The 24,247-nt window shown below is 42.2% G+C and overlaps 1 protein-coding gene across 4 annotated transcripts in view; it reads left to right on the top strand.

Annotated features, from left to right (window-relative positions):
* Nucleotides 1-24,247, top strand: part of HDAC4 (histone deacetylase 4) — a 393,738-nt gene that overhangs the window by 240,292 nt on the left and 129,199 nt on the right. For all 4 annotated transcript variants that reach the window (XM_073633685.1, XM_073633682.1, XM_073633683.1 and 1 more), the window contains 2 exons: nucleotides 20,632-20,873; nucleotides 20,954-21,104. In XM_073633685.1, the coding sequence (XP_073489786.1) occupies nucleotides 20,632-20,873; nucleotides 20,954-21,104 (393 nt within the window). The remainder of the gene's footprint in view (nucleotides 1-20,631; nucleotides 20,874-20,953; nucleotides 21,105-24,247) is intronic.

Here is a 24,247-nt window from a genome sequence, read left to right as displayed (position 1 = left end):
AGACAGCGCTCGCAGATCAAAGCAAACTTTTTTTTAAAAAGTTGCTCGTCTTTCAAAACGCTCGTAAGGCGCATTTCTTGTAAACCAAGGTTTCAATGTACATATATTTTTCAGCAAGTTGGAAAATTTCCATGTGTGTTGCATGTTTCTGACAGCCATGGAAATAAATGGATGAACACTCTCCACAGTGCTACATACCCTTTTTAGCAAATTTTGCAAAAAAAAAAAAAAACAGGGATTTTTAGTTCACATATATTGCAATACATGATTAAGCTGACCCAACTGCATTAACATTATCCCTCAATGGCTAGTTTGTACTCTGCAATGCAAATGCTCCTTTGGATATAGTACTATATGAGGCTGATAGACACGAGTTGTAGGAGAGCCACAAAGGTCAGCTCTGGTCAGTGACCTGCAGTGCAGTAGAAGAAAAACATACTGGCACTATATCCACTGGAGCATTTCCATTGCAGAGCAGGGACTAGTAGGGACTGGTCATTGAGGGGGTACTTTGACACTTTTGGCCAGCTTTAACATCTATTGCCAGATTACCACTAGTTTGTGTAAAATATATTTCCCAATCTTTACTGGATTATCCATATTACATTAGTGGGTACCATGTCCAATGAGAGTGGTGATGCCCCATGTATACATTTCTTGAACAACCTTTCGAGAAAGAATACTGCTGCACAAAATATGAGCAAGTTGTTTCCTTGGAATCCTAAATCTGAGGAAGCAGCTGGCAACACTACGAAGCATCATCAACCTGAAAAGGAGTTTGGACCATACCTATCACGTTCTGGCAGGGGCCAGTATAGAGGTGGGTGGCGACATGGAGGTGCAGGCACCAGAACATGTTAGATGGGTGACAGATTGGGTAGAGAGGGGTAGAAAGATTAGCATTAGAGAGGCCAATCCTGAGCTGGCACATCCAAAAAAACACCAGGTTGTGCAATGTTGAGGATTTCTGTATAGGAGTGGCATTGCTGGAGCAGAGTGACTTCCCTAGCTGCCAGGGGAACAAGTTCAGTGAAGATGGGGGCAAGGTTACAGGAAAGAATAGGTAGACATTGCTCTTAGGGGACTCAGTTCTTAAAAGGACAGATAGAGCAATATGTTACATAGACTATGATTGCTGAAACAGTATGTTGTTTACCATGCGCAAGGGTTCGGCACATTGCATATGGACAGATTGTTGGGTAGGGCTAGGGAGCACCTACATATTCATACTTAATAAATATATATATATATATATATATATATATATATATATATATATATATATATATATATATATACCGATATATAAAAGACCTCCAAGTCAGCATATTGAAAAATTAGTTACTGGCTCTATAGCAGGGACGTACTGCACCTGAATGGGAAGGGTGAAGTTCTATTGGGAGAGAAGATGGCCAAAAAGTTGGAGGAATTTTTAAACTAGGTGGTGGGTTGGGAGGGACATGATTACAGCCTCAGAACAAACAAGGAGAAAAAATATGCACCAAAACAAAACTAAAAGGTGTCTTTACAAATAGAAGTCTAGCTAACAAAATGGAAGAACTGGAGCTGCTGACACATGAGAAAGATTTTGACTTTGTGAGAATATTAGAGACTTAGCTTGACAGCTTACTTGACTGCCTTGGGACTGTTCCGGGTGCTCCTTGTATTGGAGGGACAGGGAGGGGGAGGAGGGTGTCTGTATGTCAAGAATGATTTGCTAGTGAACATGAAGGCCGACACCGATAATGGGGCAAGGGAGGAGGTGCAATTCCTGTGGCTGGAGCTTTAAAGGGAGGAAACAAATGGGAAATTATTAGAGGGTGCATGCCACAGGCCCAATAACCTGAAAGATGAGGAAAAGTCTGAGCTCCTGTCACAGTTGGGAGTGGCAGTGAGGCAGGGCAATGTTCTTATAAAAGGGAACTTCAATTATCCAGATATTGACCTGGCAACTGCTCACTCATTTAAAGCGTTTGTTATCCCAACACTTTATATTCCTGATATTTGCTTGCTGTCCCCTGTACATGTATCAGGAAGTATCCTGTTCTTTGTGTTGCTTCCTTTATGTGAAATCCCCGGTGGTCCTGCCAGTCCCTCTGCTTTCCTATTAAAAACTGACCACAGTGAGCAGGAGAGCTCACTGTGGTCAGTTCTCTAGCTATGCTGGGACCTCAGTGTACTCTCCTCCAATAATCAGACTTGTCTTGACACTCCCCCAGTGCACAGCCATTAACTGAGAAGCTTAGTGTGCTGCTGCTTCTCCTACCCCAGCTCTTATGCAGCTGAGAAAAGAGGCAATGTGATCACTTATAAAAAAAAAAGTGAAAAAAAGGTATTTATATTGTGTGTTTTTTTTATATTTATGCAAAAATGTTTTTGCCTTTCATTTCTATTTTAAACTGAATGGGTTGTTTTACAAGGCGATCATTTACAATCACTTTAAAGTTTGTTATCTCTTTTTAATGTCTTGCAGGACAACTTCATGTTTCAATTGGTGGATGCCCCAATTAGAAATAATGATTTGCTAGATAATTACAAACACAGATTTGATTGCAGATGTGGGGGAAAAAAGGGATAACTTAGGAAATCGTGATCACTGAGTAATACATTGAGCATAAATCTTAGGTAAAGAGGCATGAGGGTGATGCCTCCAGTGTAAGTTCTTACACTGGACCCCCCCTCCCCCCCACCTGGTCCCACTAACTTGGAGTCCTGGCGATCACCTGCACTGACAGCTCATATTGCCGATGTACCGGTCCAGAGATTTGAAATCCCTGCAGCTTTCTCTCCTTGTTGCCCACGGGCTACACAGGCGCTGACCTATTAGAATGCTCCTAAATGTACCTCCTAACGAGGTAGGTTTTGGAGTTTAAGAAAACGGTATCATTAGTAGTAATCCGCATGTATTTATAAAAGATCATTCTTGCCAGACCAATAAAATTGTATGAGGTAGTGAGCTGTAATCTAGATAGAAGAAGGCTTGTGAACATATGGTGTACCTGGATTTTGTCAAAGCATTTGATACAGTTCCCCATAAATGCTTAATTTAGAAGGTATATTGGCATGGATGATAATGCATGTACCTGGATCGAAAACTGGTTACAGGAACATGTCCAAAGGGTGGGGATAAATAGTGTGTACTCAGAATGGTCTGAAGTTGTAAGCAGGGTACCCCAAGGCTCTGTCCTGGGACCAGTTCTATTTAAAGTGGTTGTAAAGGCAGAGGTTTTTTTTATCTTACTGCATTCTATGCAGTAAGATAAAAAACACCTGTGTGCAGCAGCCCCCTAATATTTACCTGAGCCCAGTCTTCCTCCAGCGATGTGCACGAGTGCCTCGGCCGTCCAGGACTCTTCCTCCTGAGTGGCTGAGACACCACAGCGGCACCATTGGCTCTCGCTGCTGTCAAAGTTAGTTAGCCGATCAGGTGCGAGAGGGGGCAGGGACGAACCGTGGCTCTGTGTCTGAATGGACACGGAGCTGCAGCTCAGCTCGACTCCCATAGCAAGCTGTTTGCTGTGGGAGCACTCGACAGGAGGGAGGGGCCAAGAGAGCCGGTGAGGGACCTGAGAAAAGGTGGATCGGGGCTGCTCTGTACAAATCCACTGCACAGAGGAGGTAAGTATAACAACATGTTTGAGAGCAGAGAGCCGCAAATAGCTGTGGTTGTCAGCGACCTGTCATGATTGTGAATGAGGCCTGCAGCAGGAAGAATCCGGCGATTCCTGCTGCAACTAGCACGGGGCTGAATTGCTGGTATCAATGTAGCCTTATTGATAGTGTCTCAAATTGGTCACTTGTAGTCTTCATTGGAAGCTTGGCCGTGACAATGCAGGAACACCATTTTGAAACCGGTACGGAGCACTAACAAACAATTACAGGCTGTGCTTGAACAAGAACCTTCATGACAGGATCTTCAAATATAATTTTAAGGAAACTTAAAAAAAAATTTAAAATTAATTTTGAAATGACATTTAAGCTATTCTAAATGCAATTTAAAAAAACATGTTCTACTTCCCTGCTCTGTGTCAATGGTTTTGCACAGAGCAGCCCCAATCCTCCTCTTCTGAGGTCCCTAGCCGGTGTTCTGTCAACCCCCCCGCCAAGTGCCCCCCAAAGAAGCCACTTGCTATGGGTGCACCCCTGCGTACTTGCTCCTGAGCCGGCTTTGTGTGTCCATTGACGCACCGAGAGTGGCTCAGCCCCGCCTCTGTCCCTGCTCTCTCTTCTCTGGCTGTGTGTCTGGTGAGGAGAGAGACAGTCAAGAGAGAGCTGCTGCTCTCATGCACATCACTGGGTCAAGATCAGACTCAGATAAATATTAAGGGAGGGTGCTGCTGTATGCAGAAGGTTCTTTTTACCTTCATGCATAGAATTGTACCTTTAGATCCACAGTGTCTGGGTATAGATGTAGTTTAAAAGTATTTTGCTAGCGACTCAATGCCTTTTAAAGCACAACTTCAGCCACATTGAAAAGGTAACACAGCATCTATAATTGTGAAAACAATGCATTCTACTTCAACTGTAAATTATGACAATAGCTTATTGTTTTTTTTAAGCACATATATAGTACTACACCATATGATACATCACCCCAATGCACCTTGTCAATGCACTTGTGTTACAGTGCAGCATGATGTGTACCAAGGCACAAAAATGCTGCATGCTGCTTTTTGGTGTAATAGGCAACCTATTCAAATGAATGGGCTGTTTTAATAGAGTGATTTTTAATGCATGTGCACTGACGCAACACAGCAATGAAAACGTAAAGTTTTTTTTCTCAGGATAATTTTTGTTTAATGTACTAGCTCTAGCTTTGAATCTCCTACTGTATATAGGGAAGGGTTAATATAGCAATCATTTTCTTTTAAACAATATATGGCAGCTGTATTGGTTGCAGTTATACGTTTTGAAAATAATTATGTTTTGCACAGTAATTACTGTACATTTTTCAGATTGGCTCTTAAATACGTCATTCTTTTTTCATTGGACATAGAGATTCACACATCTCCATAGTAGTTAATTAAATGTCTTTCTGCTCTGTGCACTCAGTTGTCATTTGATCAGACACTTTTAGTTCTACTTCAGCTGTGCTTGATGCTGAGAAATTTCTTCCAGTAAGGGCTGTATCTGCAGGTTTTTGTAGCTCTGTTTTTTACAGGAGCTATTCTTGATAGGATTGTATCTGTGACAGTCTCCAGGGTGTGTGATTCACCTGCTGAGCTATGGTGAGTCACCTTCCTGCTGACGGAGGCGTGCTATGCCATACGGAGCATCTTTGGAACATGTTATCCTGTCTAATGAAGGAAGCAGAAGACAGGCTGGAGTGGGCGGCTGCTTCGGGGACATGAATGAGCTTCCGATGACACCAATACGGTGACAACAGGTTGTGCTTGCAGCTTTTCTCTGACGGAAATAACCTCGCAGTCTGCAGTGTACTCTGATTATATTCACGTTGATGATTATACTTCATAATACATCTTTAGTAAAGTGTTTTTTTCCTCCCTAATAGTTACCATGAAGAACGTGTAGCCTAGGTTAATAGAGGAGTTCCATTATGGAATATTAGACTGCAGTGTTTTGACTTTTGATTCTTGATCAATCATGTTTGTGATATTAATTATCATGTTTATTTAATGCCTAAGTGTCCATGCAATTTTAAAACTTTTCTCATGAAAAATAGATTTTGTTGCTCACAGAGGTGTAAATCATTGTATACTTTGGCTAAATCTTGTCCTACAAAGCATAAACTAAGGCTGAGTCATTTTTCTTGTCCAACCGGCTTGTTGAATGAAAGAAAATGACTCGATGCCCCCATCTACACGTTCAATCCCTCCCCTGAGAATACAGTGATCGGCACCGATTGAGAGAACATTTTCCAAAAGGCTGGTTGTACACAAGTCGATCAATAGATCTTCCTACCTTTGTTTTTGATAAGCCATATAGATTTTCATCTCATACGGAAATGAAAGCCCAACTTCAGGTAAAAATGAAATGTAACAAGTGTATTGTGCCTCAGCTACCTTGCTACTCAGTCTTGATTCCAAACACCTCTTCGTAAGACATCCTGCATAATCACAGTCTCCTTCTATGAGCTAGACATCTTTCTCTACTGCTTCTCTTCTTGAGTACGGGTCCCTTCACTGCCCCAGAAGTTCTCTTGTTCTGGAACCTATGAGAGAGGACTCCGTAGCTGCAAGAGCCTCCTTCACTAATGGGAGATGTCCACATCATGCAAGCAGTGGTGTAGACACTGGAAGAAGAGCCCCAGAAAGTAAAGTGCAGAAGAGAGGATTGTCATGTGAGCGTGATTTCAAGTAAAATGAGCATTTTCAATGTTTTGGGGGTTTTTTTGCTACTATCCTGCATTTTTTTTTTTTATTTATTTAAAGATGTGGCACGGATACAAATATAAAGACAACTTCACATTGCATATAAAAGGTAATGAGCGCAATAAGCACAACCAAACAAAACAATTGCATGCGAGTGAAGGGAACCCTTCAATCAGGCTCACTCCACTAACTGAAGTCTTAGGCCCCATGTACACGGGACGCTGAGGCAAAGTCCTCTGAAGGAATTTTTTTGACACCTTGAAACCAGCATTTAAAACGCCCATTTAGCCGCGTTTGCATGCCGCGTTTAACCACATTTGTGTCTAGGAGCGTTTATTAAGATCACCTCATTTAAGACCCTCCCCAAGCTCAAAAAACATTGTTAACTATTTCAGCCATTTTCACCAGAGTGAGTAGCAGCAGCAAAGAGAGCAGTTGTCTACTTGTATTTGTCTCTATTTTTGTGTGTTTTTTTGCAATGGATCCAATAATGAGCATATGTGAGGAAATGCTCCTGACATTGCTCTTGATGAGGCTAGAACGACGTAGAAAATTGTGTGAGAGGTCCAGAGTCACCTGCCACAAGTTGTGGATTGTCCACTTGCCATGTCACCTGCCACAAATTGTGGATTGTCCACTTGCCATGTCACCTGCCACAAGTTGTGGATTGTCCACTTGCCATGTCACCTGCCACAAGTTGTGGATTGTCCACTTGCCACGTCACCTGCCACAAGTTGTTGATTGTCCACTTGCCATCTTACCTGCCACTAGTTGCGGATTGTCCGCTTGCCACATCACCTGCCACAAGTTTTGGATTGTCCACTTGTCACGTCACCTGCCACAAGTTGCTTGTTCAAATCTAAGAACATATGGGTCAAATTCCAATTATACTTTGGATAACAGCAATGCTAGTGGTGTATTGGATTGGATCAAGGGCTCATTAGGGTATATAAATGGTCTATGAATCATTGCAAGCACTTACAATTTTTTTAAATATTTTTTTAATGGTTTTCCATCATTTGCCATCATTTTTGAGATTTTTAGTGTAAAAAAATAGGGCACCTTTAAAAACGCTTATAAACGAAAACGCGGCTAAAGGCCAGTACCGTGTTTAGCCGCGTTTGACGTCTGATACGTGGAAATCTTCTGCGTCTGAACCCATTTTTTTGCTTCCAAAGAAACGCTGTTAAACGCAATTGCAAAAAAAGGCAATAAACGAGACTGTGTACATGGTCACATAGGATAACATTAAATGAGTTCAGGGGCAGTTGAAAAAAAGTGTCCAACTGCCTCTGAACATGTGTTTAGCAGCGTCCCATGTCCATGGGGCCTAATACAGGGTACCTATATGCTGTTGTTGTTTTTAAGTGAAAAAACAGAAAGCTAAAAAAAAAAAAAAAAAAAAAAAAATCAGTTTTTCAGTTTCATGAGGATGCAAGCAGTTTTACCTACAGACTTCTTTTTGGTTGTAGATCCCCAGCCTCGTCTGTATGCTATGACTGATGACTGTAATTTGTCTAAATGTTACCATCAGATACTTTTTTTTCTTATTTTTTTGTAATGCAGCAGTGAGCGTAGGACAACCTTACTTTATTTTGTTGTGATTTCGAAGAGGATGAAGCAGTCCTTGGAATGTCTGGCAGTCCTTGGATTGTCTGGCTTTATTTTTATTTATTTTTTAAAGTGCAACCTCTCCTAAAATCATAAGTTCCGCTCATCCTCCTCCCTCAATCCCTTGCCATTAATGTAAACATTTTCTTTTTCTAGGAGTGTATACCTTTATCTGGCAGGTAACCACTTCCACTTCCTGTCTGTTCGCATAGACGAGCAGAGCATAAGTTTAACCGCCCTCTCCGTGCCCACAACCTGCTGGAACACATTACAGGTCCCAGGAGACTGCAAGACCATTTAGAAAGCGCAGTGCGTCTCACAAATGTGCACTGGGAAGCCAGCCGTGAGCCATCATGAACTCAGTGCTGGCTTCCCACACTCAAGATGGCGGCGCTTGGGACCAAAGACCGGCAAAGAACCAACCCAGGTGATGACAGTGTTGGCTCCCTGAGCTGATGAGTACCTGTTCAAAAAAATTCAGCAGTGTCAGTATTTGTTGCTGGAGTTTCTCTTTATAAGTATAAACATTAGGGAATTATTTAATTTACCACTGTCCATCCTTAACTGAAACAGGGTGGATTCCAAATATTAACGTTTATGGTGAAGCTATAGCTTAAAGCCTAACTCCAAATTCAATATGCCTTTCAATTGTTTGTTTGTGCCAAGCTGCCTGCAGTGTTAATTTAGTCGACCTAAAACATTTTAGTTGACTAAATGAATACTATTTTAGTCGACTAAAATACGACTAAAACTAAAACAATTTCAGAAGACTAAAATGGGACTAAAACTAAAATGCCATTTTAGTCCTAAGACTAAAATTAACATTGGCTGGCTGGGATTTTCACAAACTTTCCAATCTTTTCCTTATGATGTTCTGAAAAATAAGCTGTATGTCTGTGTCCATGTGAAAAGTGAATGTGAATGGGGACTTTTTTTTATTAGTGATCAGCTGCTACACTTGCATTGTTTTAATGATGAAAATGGCAGGGTCTGAATCCCTTTAGATGCGATTGAAGGATAAGATTACCTTTCCAAAAAAATAAATGCACATATTTTTGCAGGTAAAAAAGTGCATTTATTATATATATTTTTATTACACTGCAGCCTGTAGATCATTTCACCTGCAACAAACAGATCGCAGGTGCAATGCCAAGATCCTGCAGACAGTTACTAAACTGCATGAAGAATCCATGAACTACAAGAGCGCTCACCAGCGCCCTCGCAGTTCATTGATAACTACAAAGCCGTCTTCCGCAGCGGGTGATGGTACTTGTAGTTCGTTCATTAACGGGTAGCTGTGAATGAATGAAATGACTGTGTGGGCAGAGCCCTGCACAGCTGCTCTGTTTTCAAATTTTTACAGTGGGTGCTGGGAGACAATCCCCCGCCCGCTGTCACAGAGAGGGGAGCGCTGGTAGCTGGAGCTTGTTGCATGTTACACCCTAAATATGGGTGTAACATGCTCCTACAGGTGAACATAGCCTTTAAACCTTGGGAGTATCAGTAAGCCAATCACACAAGCAGGAAATGGCATTTCTGGGGAATTCTGTAAACCATCTGTGTACAGAACATCTCCAGGTTGTCATATTGCATTGCATTTTACAGAAAACAACTGTGCTGTAGATTGAAAAGGAAAGGCAATTTTAAAAAAAGTTACAACAGGGCTTAACAAAACGCAGGAGCCAGGTCGCCATGGCGACTAGAAATTTCATCCTGGTTCCTGGGCTACACTGCAGCAGCGGTCTGGATTTGTCCCATGTCAGGGCAAGGTCGGGCTGGCCGTTAATTATGGCCGTGGCTTTGCGGCCTGCTGGACAGGATACACGCTCCATTGTGCAAACCGGCAGTGTCCCCTGGTGGGCAGGGCTGTGATGAAAGTGGCTGAGGGCTTCCCCTGCTTTCTTTCACCGCCTGCCCACCTCCAAGATCTCCTTCCCAGTTTGACAGCTGGGTGCTGGGGTTGCGTGCTTGATCTGTCACCCTTTCCATACCAGCGGGGAGTGCCACCTATTGATGCAGCCAATCAGTGGCCATCAGTGCAGCCTCATCAGTGCAGCCTATCAGCACAGGAGTGAAGGAGAAAAATTACTTATTTTTCTAAATTTTAAAACAAACTAAAAAAGGTGTGGGTTTTTTTTTTTTTTTTTTTTTTTTAATTTTTGGTCTTTTTTGGCTTGGCCCCAGGCATGAGCAATTCCTATTGCCCAAAGCTGTATGTTCTTTCCTCGCCAGCCTGAGCAGCTGCTAACCTTTGTTGAGTGGAGACATGTTTACTGACACTCAGATACTGGACCTTGTGAATAAAGTGTTTTAACTGTAGAATTGTGTGCAATTTCCTAGCTAACAGCCAGTCAGCTTCTAATCTTCCCTAGCATGTGGAAAGGTAGATTGTCTAAGGGAGACACTAATTGTTTGCTAGGAGAGGGATGTGGAATACATAATCGTACACATTTGCAATGTTTGGAGGTTATGTGGTGATTCTATGTTTCCAAAATTATACAATATCTCAAACTTTGACTGTAATTTGTTAAACCCAGGACCCTGCATTCACTATATCTGGTCTCCCACAGTACACAGAACATGGAAATGCAAATATTTTGATAAAGCACAGTTCCACCCAGAAATGAAACTTCTGCTTATCTGGTTCCTTCCCCTCTCCGGTGTCACATTTGGCACCTTTCGGGGGGGAGCAGATACCTGTCTAATACAGGTATTTGTTCCCAATTCTGGCGAAAGATCGCAGCAGTATCTTTCTGCAGTGATCTACACCATGTCTTGCCCCTCCTCTGTCCCACCGCTGTCTTCTGGGAGACACACAGGTCCCAGAAGACAGCAGCGACCAGTCAGAATGCGCAGCGTGACTCGCGCATGTGTAGTAGGGAAACAGCTTCACTTGCTGATTCCCTTACTTAAGATGCCCGCGCCTCCACTTGGATCCAAGAGACGGGTTGCTTTGGTTGAGGACATTGCGGGTGCCCTGGTTAGATAAGTGACCTTATTTTAAAAGTTAGCAGCTGCAGTATTTGTAACTGCTGACTTTTCTCTCTCTCTCTTTTTTTTTTTGCAGGCGAAACTCCGCTTTAAATATAAAATGCTAAATACCTTTTCTCATCAGTGGTTAGAGCAGTCTTGTGACTTCTGTCAGTGTCCAGCCAAGCACTAGTTAAAGCTTGTAGGAGGAGTTTTCTGACTGACCTATGAGACTGTAAGACCCCTGACCCTCTTTCTGGAGAGTGCTGATTGGCCCTGTGCTATTCACACGCACTCTCCCAAGAAAAAAAAACCTCTCTAGCAGAACACCACACAACGCATGTGCAGCCTGACTCCATAGAGTCTGTGTTATGAGGAAATTATCAGGGGACAGTGGAAAGAGGGGAGGATCAGAGAAGCCAAGATCAAACAGCTTTTTTACATAATGCAGATTAACCCCTTGGGTTCCAAAGTGAGTATAACAAGCATGCTTTACTGCATATACAGACTGATTTTACTGTTGTGGGTTTAGTAACACTTTAACCCCTTCCCGCCGACCGAACGCACATATGCGTACTCGGCTTTCCGGGGTTATACCGGGATGATGCCCGCAGCTGCAGGCATCATCCCGGAACCGTTGTTTTCAGCGGGCGATCAGCTACCCGAGTATAACAACCGATGCGGCTAAAAGCCGCTCGGCTGTTATACCGGAGGAGCGGGAGGGGACATCCCCCCCTCCCGCCGCTGTTACCGGGCCTCCCGTGCGATCGGGAGGCCCGGTGTCCGTTCGGCTGCCTTCGGCGGCTGGGGGCGGACTGGAACGAAGCTGCGAGCGGCTTTGTTCCAGCCTTCTTCTTGTAAATGCGGAAGCGACGTCATTACGTCACTTCCCGTTTACTCGGCTGCCAATGGCGCCGAATTTAAAAAAGTACACAGTATTCAGAATCGCCGTTTTCGGCGATCTGAATACTTTGAAGTGTAAAGGAGGGATGGGGGGTCTAAAAGATAAAGAGTACCTGTCACCACATATTACTGTCACAAGGGATGTTTACATTGCTTGTGACAGCAATAAAAGTAAAAAAAAAAAAAAAAATTTTAAACACAATTTATAAAGTACAAAAATAAATAAATTAAATAAAAAAAATTAAAAAAAAATTTTTTAAAGTGCCCCTGTCCCCGCGAGCTCGCGCAGCGAAGAAAACGCATACGGAAGTCGCGCCCGCATATGTAAACGGTGTTCAAACCACACATGTGAGGTATCGCCGCGATCGTCAGAGCGAGAGCAATAATTCTAGCCCTAGACCTCCTCTGTAGCTCAAACCTGGTAACCGTAAAAAAATTTTTAAATCGTCGCCTATGGAAATTCAAAGGTACCGTAGTTCGTCGCCATTCCACAAGTGCGTGCAATTATAAAGGGTGACATGTTTGGTATCTATTTACTCGGCGTAACATCATCTTTCACGTTATACAAAAAAATTGGGGTAACTTTACTGTTTGGATTTTTTAAAATTCATGAAAGTGTCACTTTTCCAAAAATTTGCGTTTAAAACACCGCTGCACAAATACCGTGTGATAAAAAATATTGCAACAATCGCCATTTTATTCTCTAGATTCTCTGCTAAAAAAATATATATAATGTTTGGGGGTTCTAAGTCATTTTCTAGCCAAAAATACGGATTTTAACTTGTAAACACCAAATTTCAAAAATAGGCTTAGTCATGAAAGGGTTAAGGTTATGTTCGTTATCATCTTCCTAAGAACCTGTGTTGATGGGCATTTGTTGGCGTCGGAGTACTTCTCTCCCTATACAAGTCTATAGGAAAACAAAAGCAAGTCAGAAGGTCAGCTGCACCTGTCATTAAATTCTGAATCCTCTCAGAAGAATCTCAAACTGTCAAAAGCAAGCTCACTGGCAGCGTCGAGATAGGACTAGCATACTTCAAACATAAGATCTTCGGGTCTGAAGAAATGTATTTCATAGTGCTGTTCTCTGTTGACTGCATTTATGGTACGGAAGATGAATTGTAAATGAATAATGATTTTGTCCATTTCACATGCTTTGAGTTGGTGTTAAAGTTTCCTGCTCTTATACAGCTATTGTATTTATTTATCATTACAGAATGGAGCCTTTTAATTTATCCTCATTCATGTTTTAGTTTTTATTCAAAACCACAAAATACATCACCCTCCACAATTCTGAGGCCACTGTGTCTTGGATTGTGGGAAGAATGGCTGTGGGGAGATGGGCTGTATTATAATGATGCTCTTCTGAGGGTTCCGTCACTGCGCTGAATACAGTCTTTGTGTGTCCGTTAACGTCACCACTTCAACTACATTCGTAAGCCTCGGAGATAAACCCAGGGAAAAAGCTTTCAGACCAGAGGCTGGGGGAGCTCCCCCAAGGATCTAAAGAAGCTGGCTTTGTTTTCAGAAGGTCTCAGTGTGTCCAACTCCGCTCACTGACATGCCTGGCCCTCCCCCACCTTCCTGTCAACTTTTCCTAACAAGTTTGCTCTTGGGGTACTTTGTGATCAAGAGTCATAAGTGACGCATCAGCCTCTCTACACAATAGTCTTTGATTGTGCGTCAGTTCTATGCAGCTGTGCCCTTATGTTGCCTGTAATTGTATGAACTCTCTTCCTGGCATGGTAGAACTGCCAGCTTTCATCTCATCCTCAACATGGACAACATACTGAATGGGCTTCAATTTTTTATTAACTCTTCTTACCACCAACTCCAAACAGTTGTAGTGGCATCGTATTCATATCTAAAACACTGCAAGGATTAGCTTGACATTCAGCAATTAAGAACTTAGAAGTTTGCCACTTATTTCTGTTTTATTAGGCAGGTCTGCTTTATTAAAGGGTAACCACCTTTGTGGGGAAAAAAAAGAAAATATATATATATATATATATATATATATATATATATATATATATATATATGCAATTGTGACTCAAGTCTTTTTGTAGTTGAATATTATTAAAAATTACCTTTTCTTTTTCAATGTACATGGCTGTAATTTTCTGTCACATTCAATGCAATATGGCTACCTGGAGGCGTTCATTACACAGATGGTGTACAGAACGCCTCCTGAAAATGTAAGTTCCTTAGTTACATAGTTGGTAAGGTTGAAAAAAGACACAAGTCCAACCTGTGCGTGTGTGCGCCTTTATGTCAATATTACATTGTATACCTCTGTATGTTTTGGTCATTTAGGTGCCTATCTAATAGTTTTTTTTAATTATCTATGCTCCCTGCTGAAGAGAATTCCACATTCTTACCATAAAAAAACCTTTACGCAGTTTCCGGTTAAATCGCTTTTCTTCTCATTTTATTGAATGGCCGCGAGTCTTTTTAAATGCCCTTTCGCTGAAAAGTTTTATCCCTATTGTGGGGTCACCAGTACAGTATTTGTACATTGAAATCATATCCCCTCTCAAGTGTCTCTTCTCCAGAGAGGATTATTTCAGTGCTTGTAATCTTTCCCCATAACTAAGATCCTCCAGTCCCTTTATTAGCTTTGTTGCCCTTCTCTGTACTCACTCCATTTCCAGCACATGCTTCCTGAGGACTGGAGCCCAGAATTGGATGGCATGCTCCAGGCGCGGCTGGACCAGAGTCTTGTAGAATGGGAGCATTATCGTTTTATCTCTGGAGTTCCTTTTTTAATGCATGCCAATATTCTGTTGGCTTTGCTTGCAGCAGCTTGGCATTGCCTGCCGTTGCTGAGCCTGTCATCTACTAGGACCCCAAGGTCCTTTTTCATCCTAGATAGCCCCAGAGATTCTCTCCCTAGTGAGTAGATTGCATTCATGTTTTTGTCACCTAAATGCATTATTTTACATTTTTCTACATTAAACCTCATTTGCCATGTAGTTGCCCACCCCATTAACTTGTTCAAATACTGAGATTGAGCTGTTTATCCCATCCTCCAGATCATTTTTGAATAAATTAGATAGGATTGGTCCCAGGACAGAACCCTGAGGGACTCCACTTTCCACCTTGGACCATTCTGATTACTCCCCATTTGTTACTACCCTCTGAACTCACCCTTGTAGCCAGTTTTCAATCCAAGTACTCACCCTTTGGTCCATGCCGACAGACCTTAGCTTGTATAGTAAACGTCTGTGGGGAACTGTATCAAATGCCTTTGCAAAATCCAGATACACCATGTCTATGGGCCTTCCTTCATCTAGATGGTAGGTCACCTCCTCATAGAAGGTTAATAGATTTGTTTGGCAAGAACGATTTTTCATGAATCCATGCTGATTACTGCTAATGATAGAGTTTTCATTACTAAAATCTTGTATTTTAGTCCCTTATCCCTTCCAAGACCTTGCATACTATTGATGTTAGGCTAACTGGTCTGTAATTCCCAGGGATATATCTGGATCCTTTTTCAAAGATTGGTGCTACATTGGCTTTTCTCCAATCAGCTGGTACCATACCAGTCAGTAGACTGTTCGTAAAAATTAGGAACAATGGTCTGGCAATTACTTGACTGAGCCCCTTAAGGACCCTTGGGTGCAAGCCATCTGGTCACAGTGACTTATTTTATGTTAAGTTTTTCAAGTCTGTTTCAGATTTTATCCTTTGTTAACCATGGGGGTGCTTCCTGTGATGTGTCATGAGGATAAACATTGCAGTTTTGGTTACTGAACCCCCCATTTCCCTCGTGAAGACTGAGGAGAAGAATACATCCAAAACCTTTGCCATCTCACCATCCTTTGTAACCAAAATCCCTTCATCATTCTTTATTGGTCCAATATGATCTGTCCTCCCTCTTTTACTATTTATGTACTTAAAGAATGTCTTGGTAGTTTTCTTACTCTCCTCCGCTATGTGCCTTTCGTGTTCTATTTTAGCCGCCATGATTACAACCTTACATTTCTTATTGCATTCTTTATACAGTTGGAATGCTGATGATGATCACTCAGCCTTGTCTTTTTTGAAGGCCTTCTCCTTTGCTTTTATATGAATTTTTATGTTGGCATTAAGCCACCCAGGGCTTTTATTAGCTCTTTTAAATGTATTACCCTTTGGAATACACTGGCTAAAACCCTTATTTAATATGCTCCTAAAGCTCACCCATTTTTCCTCCGTTTTCGTTGTTCCTAGGATTTTATCCCATTTAGTATCTTCTAACAAGGAGCATAGTTACTGGAAGTTGGCTCTTTTGAAATTCAGTGTCTTTGTATTCCCCTTTTGTTTCCCATTTGTGTGATTTATGCTGAAACAAATTGACCTGTGATCGCTGTTTCCTAAGTCGCCCCGTATTTCTACATCCGCGATCAAGTCTGTATTGTTAGTAATCAGTAGGTCTAGTAATGCATTGTTTCTTGTTGGTGCATTTACCAACTGACCCATGAAATTGTCCTGTAAGACATTTAGGAAATGAGGGGAGCCTTAGATATATTTCCTAGTTGTGTGATTGGCTTAATGGTTTTCCCAGAAGGCTACAGTAAGAATTTTGGCACCCCCTGCAACAAAAATTTAATTTTTGTGAGATACTGCCAAAGGGAAATCACATCTAAAGGGATGCAGACCCTGACACATTCAGCCCTGCAGGTGCAGCAGCTGATTCATAATTATTAAGCCACTCCAATACATATTCACTCTGCACATGGACACAAACCACTATTTCTTCAGATTAACAAAAAGTAGGAATCTGCTGCAAAAAATCCCTGCATTGTACATAGATCACCCAGAGGGAAATTATTTTTATTTTCTCAACAAAATTGGAGTTACTCTTTAAGCAAGTTTCATATGTACAAAGTTTTTGACCAGGAATGCTGTTGTAAGAAAAAAAATTATTAAAGTGTCATTAAACCCACGGACACCCCTTTTAGACAAATTAGTTGTGCTTAATAACACAACAATTCATACATGACCATGTGATAATTAGAAACCCCTATTTTTTGTCTATTCTAGTTATGTCACATGATCATTTTTTTTCTCTGCATGGCAGAGTCTGATCTATAGAATTAACTAAGCCACAACATGTTATGTTTTGCTTATGTTACTGCTGTCTTTTGCCTCTGAAACATAGGCAGTGTTTTGGTGATCATGTGATCACATGACTTCAGTGTAAAAAAAATAACCAAAGTAAAAAAACAAACTATTTTTATATAAATATAATCCAATATTAATCTTGCAAACCATTAAAGTGGATGTAAACCCCATTTTTTTAAATTTAGGCTTGTAACTTGTACAGTATAGGATTTCATATCATCTGTGCCCAGTCTTGCCACCAGGAGTTAATCCAGCTCTGAGCAATCCTTATATCTTTTTTCAGTGAGATAAAAAAACTGAAAGAGAGAAATACCAGGCATTATGTGTAATTCTCATCCCCCCCTCCTTTCTTCTCCAGCTCTCCCAGGTTTGGCTGCTCCGCACATAAGCATGGTTGGGCATGCTGAAGTCATGTGGTGACTTTTCTGGGTTTTGTCTGGATGTTAGTGATCATAGCAGAAGTTCAGTGTAAGAAATACAGAGGAGAAAATGCATTTTGACAAGGGGAGTGTAGAGGTGGGCGGGGAGTCTACTGACATCACGACTCCACCCACCGAGCTCCAGACAGCAGACCCACCCACAGAATCTGCAGTTTTTTGGGTCTGATAACAGACAGAGGGGAGATATTTGACAGGTAAGGATACATGCAGGAGGCATGTATATCCTTGTAGATAACCACTATGGCAGTAGTTTAGAAAGGATGAGAGTGGGTTTACATCAACTTTAATCTTTGCTGATCCCACAAAGTACACTGGTGCTTTGTTCTACTTTTCTGACAGTGAGACTCCTTAAGGCTACTTTCACACTAAAGGTGTTTTTCAGGCGTTTTAACGCTAAAATTCGCACTTGAAAGCCGCCTCCCATGCCACCCCAGTGTGAAAGGCCGAGTGCTTTGACGCTGCGGTGGTGCACTTGCAGGACGGGGAAAAAAGTCATGCATGGGCAGCACTACCGAATCACCACAACACAGATGGTTTTACCCTTCGGCTGCTAGCAGGGGTCAAAAGCGCCCCGCTAGTGGCTGAAAAGCGCCTAAGGCCACTTTAACACTGGGGCTGCGCCGCGTTAGCGGTAAAGCGCCGCTCGTTTTAGCAACACTTTACTGTCATTTTAACAGTGCTTTTCGGCCATTGGGGTGGCATGGGAAGCGGTTTTCAGGCACTTTACAGGCGCTATTTTTAGAGCTAAAACGCCTGAAAAACGCCTTCAGTGTGAAACTAGCTTTGGAGCTGCTATCAGTCAACCAGCTAAATTCACCCTTGGCAAACGTATTCCTGCATGTCATGTGTGGATGAGGGCTTGTGTAGTTACAATGAGATGTGAGAGAAATAGCCGTCAATCACTACGGTTTGCAGCATGCGCAATGAGGGTGCTACAGAGGGAAGATCGGGCTGAAGAATGTTGCCACAAGGATTAAACGTACCAGTAATTGGTAGTATCACCAGATATTTTCAACTCATAGCAATGTTCTCAGAAGAACAAGAGTAGCACACATAATCGGGCAAATGTTCTTGCGTGTAATCCGTGTCCAATGCGTCCGCAGGTATGAATGCACCCTTTAGTACATAAAAAAAAAAAAAACTTGTTAATATTGCTAGGAATTTAATGAATTGATTAACTTCCTGTTCTTGCTGCCTCTGTTTACTGTTATCAATAAAGATGAGTATACACTAGTAGAATTTTGACTGAAAATCTGTATGCAAATTCATATCACCATTCTCAGAACATTCGAATGTCGTTCGTTAAAAGTAAAAGGTTTTGTTTGCTTTTAATAAATTGAGTGAACGAAAATGACACTTTTAGAATTTTGTACATTTGAGCAAAAATTTCCATCCTACTATTTAAAATGTTGTTGTCACTGCAGTCAAACAAACGTCGATTTGACCCCACTAATGATTAGAAGAACAAATGAATGTTTTTACAACAAAAAATGCTGAACTTCTATTAGTGTATACCCATCTTTAACATTTTTCCTGGCTAAGGCTGCGTTCACACTGGTGCGATGTTAGACATTGCATGTGATTCACACCACACTGCTGTGCAGATCACATGCGATGTCAGTGCGATGCGAATTCAGCCATACAGATTGGCTGAATTTGCATTGCATTTGCACCAAAATGGTGCAGGACCCTTTTTTTTTGGTCCGCACTGGAATCTGAACGTGTGGGTGTTCACTTCTATGCAAACCGATTCCTCCACTGCGATATGCAAACCGATCTGGGGGTGTCATTACCTTTCTATTGACTCCCACAGCGGTTCCCATAGGACAGTGAACTACCTGCGAGTCCTATGCGATGCGGGAATCGGCACAGGAATCACACTGGTTCCCGCATATTATGAACTGGCATGATGTCTGCAAACTACAAAACACCTGTAGTTCCAGGGTAGAGATGTTCTGTAGGTCTTTCCCAGTGTGACAGCTATGCTTCTCCAGAGATAAAGTGTAGCGAATGATGATAATAGTAGACAGAAAGTGTTCCTGGCAGGATCAGCAGGTAAAAATAAAGGAATACAAAAGACACAAAACAAAGCTAATGTAGCTACCGGATCTGGCACTGGGAAGCTGCAATATTTAGCATTTTCGTTCTTGGGCTTAACGTGATTGTAAAGTATTTATTTTTAATAACAAACATGTTATGTTTACCTGTTCTATGCAATGGTTTTGCACATAGCACCCCCGATCCTCTTCTTTTTGGGTCCCCCGTTGGCGGTTCTGGCTCTTTTCACCTGCCGAGAGCCCCCATAGCAAGCCTTTTGCAGGCTTGCTCTAGATTTGCATGCTGTGTGTCCATTCTGACAGCGGGGAGTCTTCCGTGCCATCAGAATACACCGATTAGTGCTGCGGGCTATAGCCGATGGCACTGATCGTTTGGGAAAAACCCAACAGGGTGGTTGCACAGAAGTCAGTCGGTATGTCGACTCCTGTTCAACCAGCCTATGCATACATAGATTGAATTTCAGCCGGTCCCTGTTGAATTAGCCAAATTTCGATCTGTGCATGGCCGCCCTTAGGAGATAACTCTCACATCTCTGACTTTACAGAAAAGAATAACAGCTGTGCATATGTACAAATTCCACCTCTGTGTCAGAAATCATGCACCTAGTGTTGACATACAAGTCACATTTTGTGTTTAAAGGTGCATATTTCAGGTAACTCGAATAACAAAACGTAGGTCAGTGCTCAAAATGTAGCAAACAGAACCCTTTTACCAATACAGGAATGGACCCTGTGAAAAGAATGCATTGGAATAACAGGGCTCATGTCCAAATTAGGAACACATCTAATCCTATGCCATGGTGACATACATACATAAAGAAATGGGGCTAGAATAATGTTTAAATTTGACGGTTCCCAAATGCACTAAAGTTCTCATAGTTCTATCTTCTTCCACTTGCTCCTGGTCTTTCAAAAGGCTCTGGTGGGGGATTTATAAATAACCTGATTGGAAACCAAGTAATGCTGCTCTTCACATTTTATTTCAGCATAATTCACTGCTGGGCTGTTTTAATTATGTTTTAAGATGAGTCATATTGCTACATTTTTGTGACCTATAGAAATCAAGTCCAGCCTGAGGTTTTATAATTTTCCCATTTATTTACTGCACTTTGTTTTCCACTTACATTTCGGCTACTAAATATGTTTGGTAAATTTGAGTCACCTGTGTTTTTTCAGTGGTATTACATGCTTTCTGTGTCATTGCAGTTGATGTTACTGCTGCGCTGCCACTTCAGGTGGCTTCTGGCACCCTTCCTATGGACCTTCGGCTGGATCCCCAGTATACTATACCAGGAGCTGACAGTGGGAGGGAGCAACAACTTCAGCAAGAACTGATAGCACTAAAGCAAAAGCAGCAAATACAGCGGCAGATCCTTATAGCAGAGTTTCAGAGGCAGCATGAACAGCTGTCAAGACAACATGAAGCCCAGCTACATGACCATGTAAAGGTGAGAGCTCATAGGCGTTGCCTTTTCTTTTCCAATAAGTACGGTTAATAGTTCTGCTAATGTATTGACCTTGTTTACAGCAACAACAAGAACTCCTGGCCATGAAACATCAACAGGAGCTTTTGGAACACCAAAGAAAGCTGGAACAGCATCGACAGGAGCAAGAAATTGAGAAACAACAGAGGGAACAGAAACTGTTACAGTTGAAGAATAAGGAAAAGGGAAAAGAAAGTGAGTATTTGAGGCTTCAGAATGCAGAGAGCTGCTTGGTGGAATATTGGTATGTAAGGTTATATTATAGAGGATTCCTTCAGTAAAACACACAGTAAGTGATGTTTCAGTTAAAGTTTTAATATGCATATGACCAAAGAGCATTGAATCCAAATAAATGTCATGACAGCCTGGAATTTTTAAATCTTAATCGTAACCATACAGGACGCAGGATGTGTATTCCTAGAACCTGAGTTTTATACCGCTGCCCTCAGGAATCAGTCATTTAACCCCACCAACTCTGTGGGACTACCGTTCCTTTTTTTTTTTTGCTAGTGTCCTTATGTGATGACCTATTCTCTGGAGAAGCCTCTACACCAATTTTTATTCCACTTCAACTGACAGTTCTATCAGTTTCCCTTTATGTATATCTTGGGATCCATACCCAGACTTCTCATCATCGGGGCTGGCCTGTGATGTTTGCTGCTTTGGGCACTGGATTCTGCATTGGCAAAATGACGAAATAGAATTTATCTCCCTGCCCTCTCCTTGCTACCTACCCTCCAAACTACTAGCTTCACCTCAAAAACGGGCAGACTTGTGGGCTGCCCAGAATCAACCCTAGGCATAAGGAGTGGTAATCCCAGTTCCTGCTAAAGAAAAAGATTAAAGTTTTACTTAAACCTATTCATGTTCCCAAAACTAAACAGATATCTGCATGTCCCCAACATTTGCATGCCTAATCAGCTTAAAAAACTCTGCCTTTTTAGACTTCCCTTTGCCTAGAGTAGTTGGGACTGATTTTAGGCATGGCACCAGTGAAAATGTTCCCTCTCCAGTAAAAATTGCCTCTTGGTTCTTGTGGTGGATGCCCTAGTGATTCCTTGGACCCCGTTCAGTCTGGTGTGTGCATTCCCTCAACAACTTCAAAAGATAGTGGATAGAGGAGGAACAGATTCTGGTGATCCTTACCTCTCCAAATTGTCCCAGGAGAACTTGGTGCACAGACCTGCTCAAAATCCTGGCAGAGAGGTTGTGGCCTCTTTCAAACAGGCCAGACCTCCTGTCACAAGGCCCTCCCTGCTTCTCAGTTGCTGGCTTTTTAACGACATGACTGTTAAACTCAGGTCCTAAATGATAGGGACGTTGCTGATTCCATCACTCCCACCTTGCTCAAATCAAGGAAATATGCTTCCTGTAAGAGCTACCATCCAAATTGAAGACACTATTTTGGCTGGTGCCAAAGCGGCAGCTTAAAACTGGGGATTATTTTATTTTTCATATACTGGCCTTTCTCCATTCTAGTCTAGACCAACATCCGGCTCTTAGTACTGTAGTCTAAAGGGAAAGGTTTCTACCCTACCTATTCTGTTTCAAAAATGTTTTTCACACTCTTGTGGTAAGACCATTATACCAAGTGTGGCTCATGTTAATCCCCCGCTTAGAACTCTGGTGTCTCTCTGGGATCTAAATCTGATACATTTGGTACTTCAAAGTCCTCCCATCCCTTTGGAGGATCTCACCAGTAAAGTGACCATTTTGGTGGCCATTACCGCCATCAGGCATGTCTCAGAGTTGCCAGCTCTTTCTTGTAAAAATAACCCTCTCTTTTCTTATATAGAGATAAAGTGGTCCTGAGACCCAGGTCTTTCTTTCGCCTCCCTGAGGATATAGTTCTCCCTTCCCTCTGTCCTGCCTTAAATCACGTCAAGAAGATTTCATTCCATAGTCTGAATGTGATCAGAGCCGTGTGAGGGTTTACCTAGCTACAACATCTTCCTTTTGAAAAACTAATTTCCTTTATGTCCTCCCTGAAGATTCCAAGAAAGGTCATTCTGCTTTTTCTAGGTGGCTCAGGCAGCTCCTCTCCAGGACTTATGCGCTCAAGGAAAGGGCCCACTCCACCACATCTATTAAGGGTTCCTGGGCCTTTCAACACCAAGCATCCATTTTGTGGGTTTGCAAAGCTGCCACCTGGACAATTCATACTTTCTCAGTTATATGGGTGGATCTTTAGGCCTCTGCTGATGCAAGATTTGGTCGCAAGGTGCTTTAGGCTGTCATCAACCTTATGTTCCTGTTTGTCCTTGTTTGCTATATTGTTGGCCACCCTTCAGTTCATTGCTTGGAGACATTATGTGGTCTATATGACTACACATCTAGTGTCCTGTACTGTATGACTAACATGATGGGAATTTTGACTTACCTGTAAATTACATATCTTGGAGTACAAGACACAGGTCTCTACCCTCTGTTCTTTGCTTTGCCTTTTTGCTTGTTACAAAACTGGAGCCCCACGCAGTGGGTTGGGTTATGAGGTTGCACTGTGTGGCATTCTCAGCAAAGCTTTTGCCAGTGTCCGATCAATTGACTGTAGCGGAATATAACTTCTGGTCTATAACTGCATATTCCGTGTCCTGTACTTTACAGGTAAGTAAAAGTTTCCATTTTTATGGAAGTTTGAATTCGCAATCTACATGTTTCTTAAAGGGCAAATTATTTCAAAAGTGAATCTGTCATGAGATAAGTATCGTGACTGCTGTTGCAATCCTTCTAAAAATGCTAGTTGCCTGGCTGTGTTTCAGTCAGGCCAAGAAGAGGCATGCCGTAAGTAAGTGTCAAAGTGTGTCAGGACTAGAGGTCGACCGATATGGGTTTTTCTCTGGCCGATGCCAAAGCCGATATTTAGAAATCGCGATGGCCGATATATGATGCCGATTTTTTTTGGGCCGATATATTAGGCCGATTTCTTTTTTTTTTTCCCTTCATCGCATAAAATCTAACAGTTAGACCCCTTTCACTCTGGGGCGTTTTTCAGGCGCTTTTGGGCTAAAAATAGCGCCTGTAAAACGGCTCCCCTGCAGTCTATGTGAAAGCTTGAGTGCTGTCACACTGAGGCGATGCGCTGGCAGGATGTTAAAAAAAAGTCCTGCAAGCGGCATCTTTGGTCCTCCACCACTCCTGCCCATTGAAATGAATGCGCACCGCTGCCGAAGCGCCTGCAAAGCGTTTCGGCAGCAGCACTTCAGGGGCGCATTTAACCCCTTCTTCGGCCGCTAGCTGGGTTATAAGCGCCCCGCTAGCAGCCGAATAACGCCGCTAAAATGACGGTAAAGCGCCGCTAAAACTAACAGCGTTTTACCGTCAACGCATGCCCGCTCCAG

This window comes from Aquarana catesbeiana, linkage group LG06, assembly GCF_042186555.1.
Source record: "Aquarana catesbeiana isolate 2022-GZ linkage group LG06, ASM4218655v1, whole genome shotgun sequence".
NCBI classification, from domain to species: Eukaryota; Metazoa; Chordata; class Amphibia; order Anura; family Ranidae; genus Aquarana; species Aquarana catesbeiana.
This window is presented reverse-complemented; position numbering and strand designations above follow the sequence as displayed.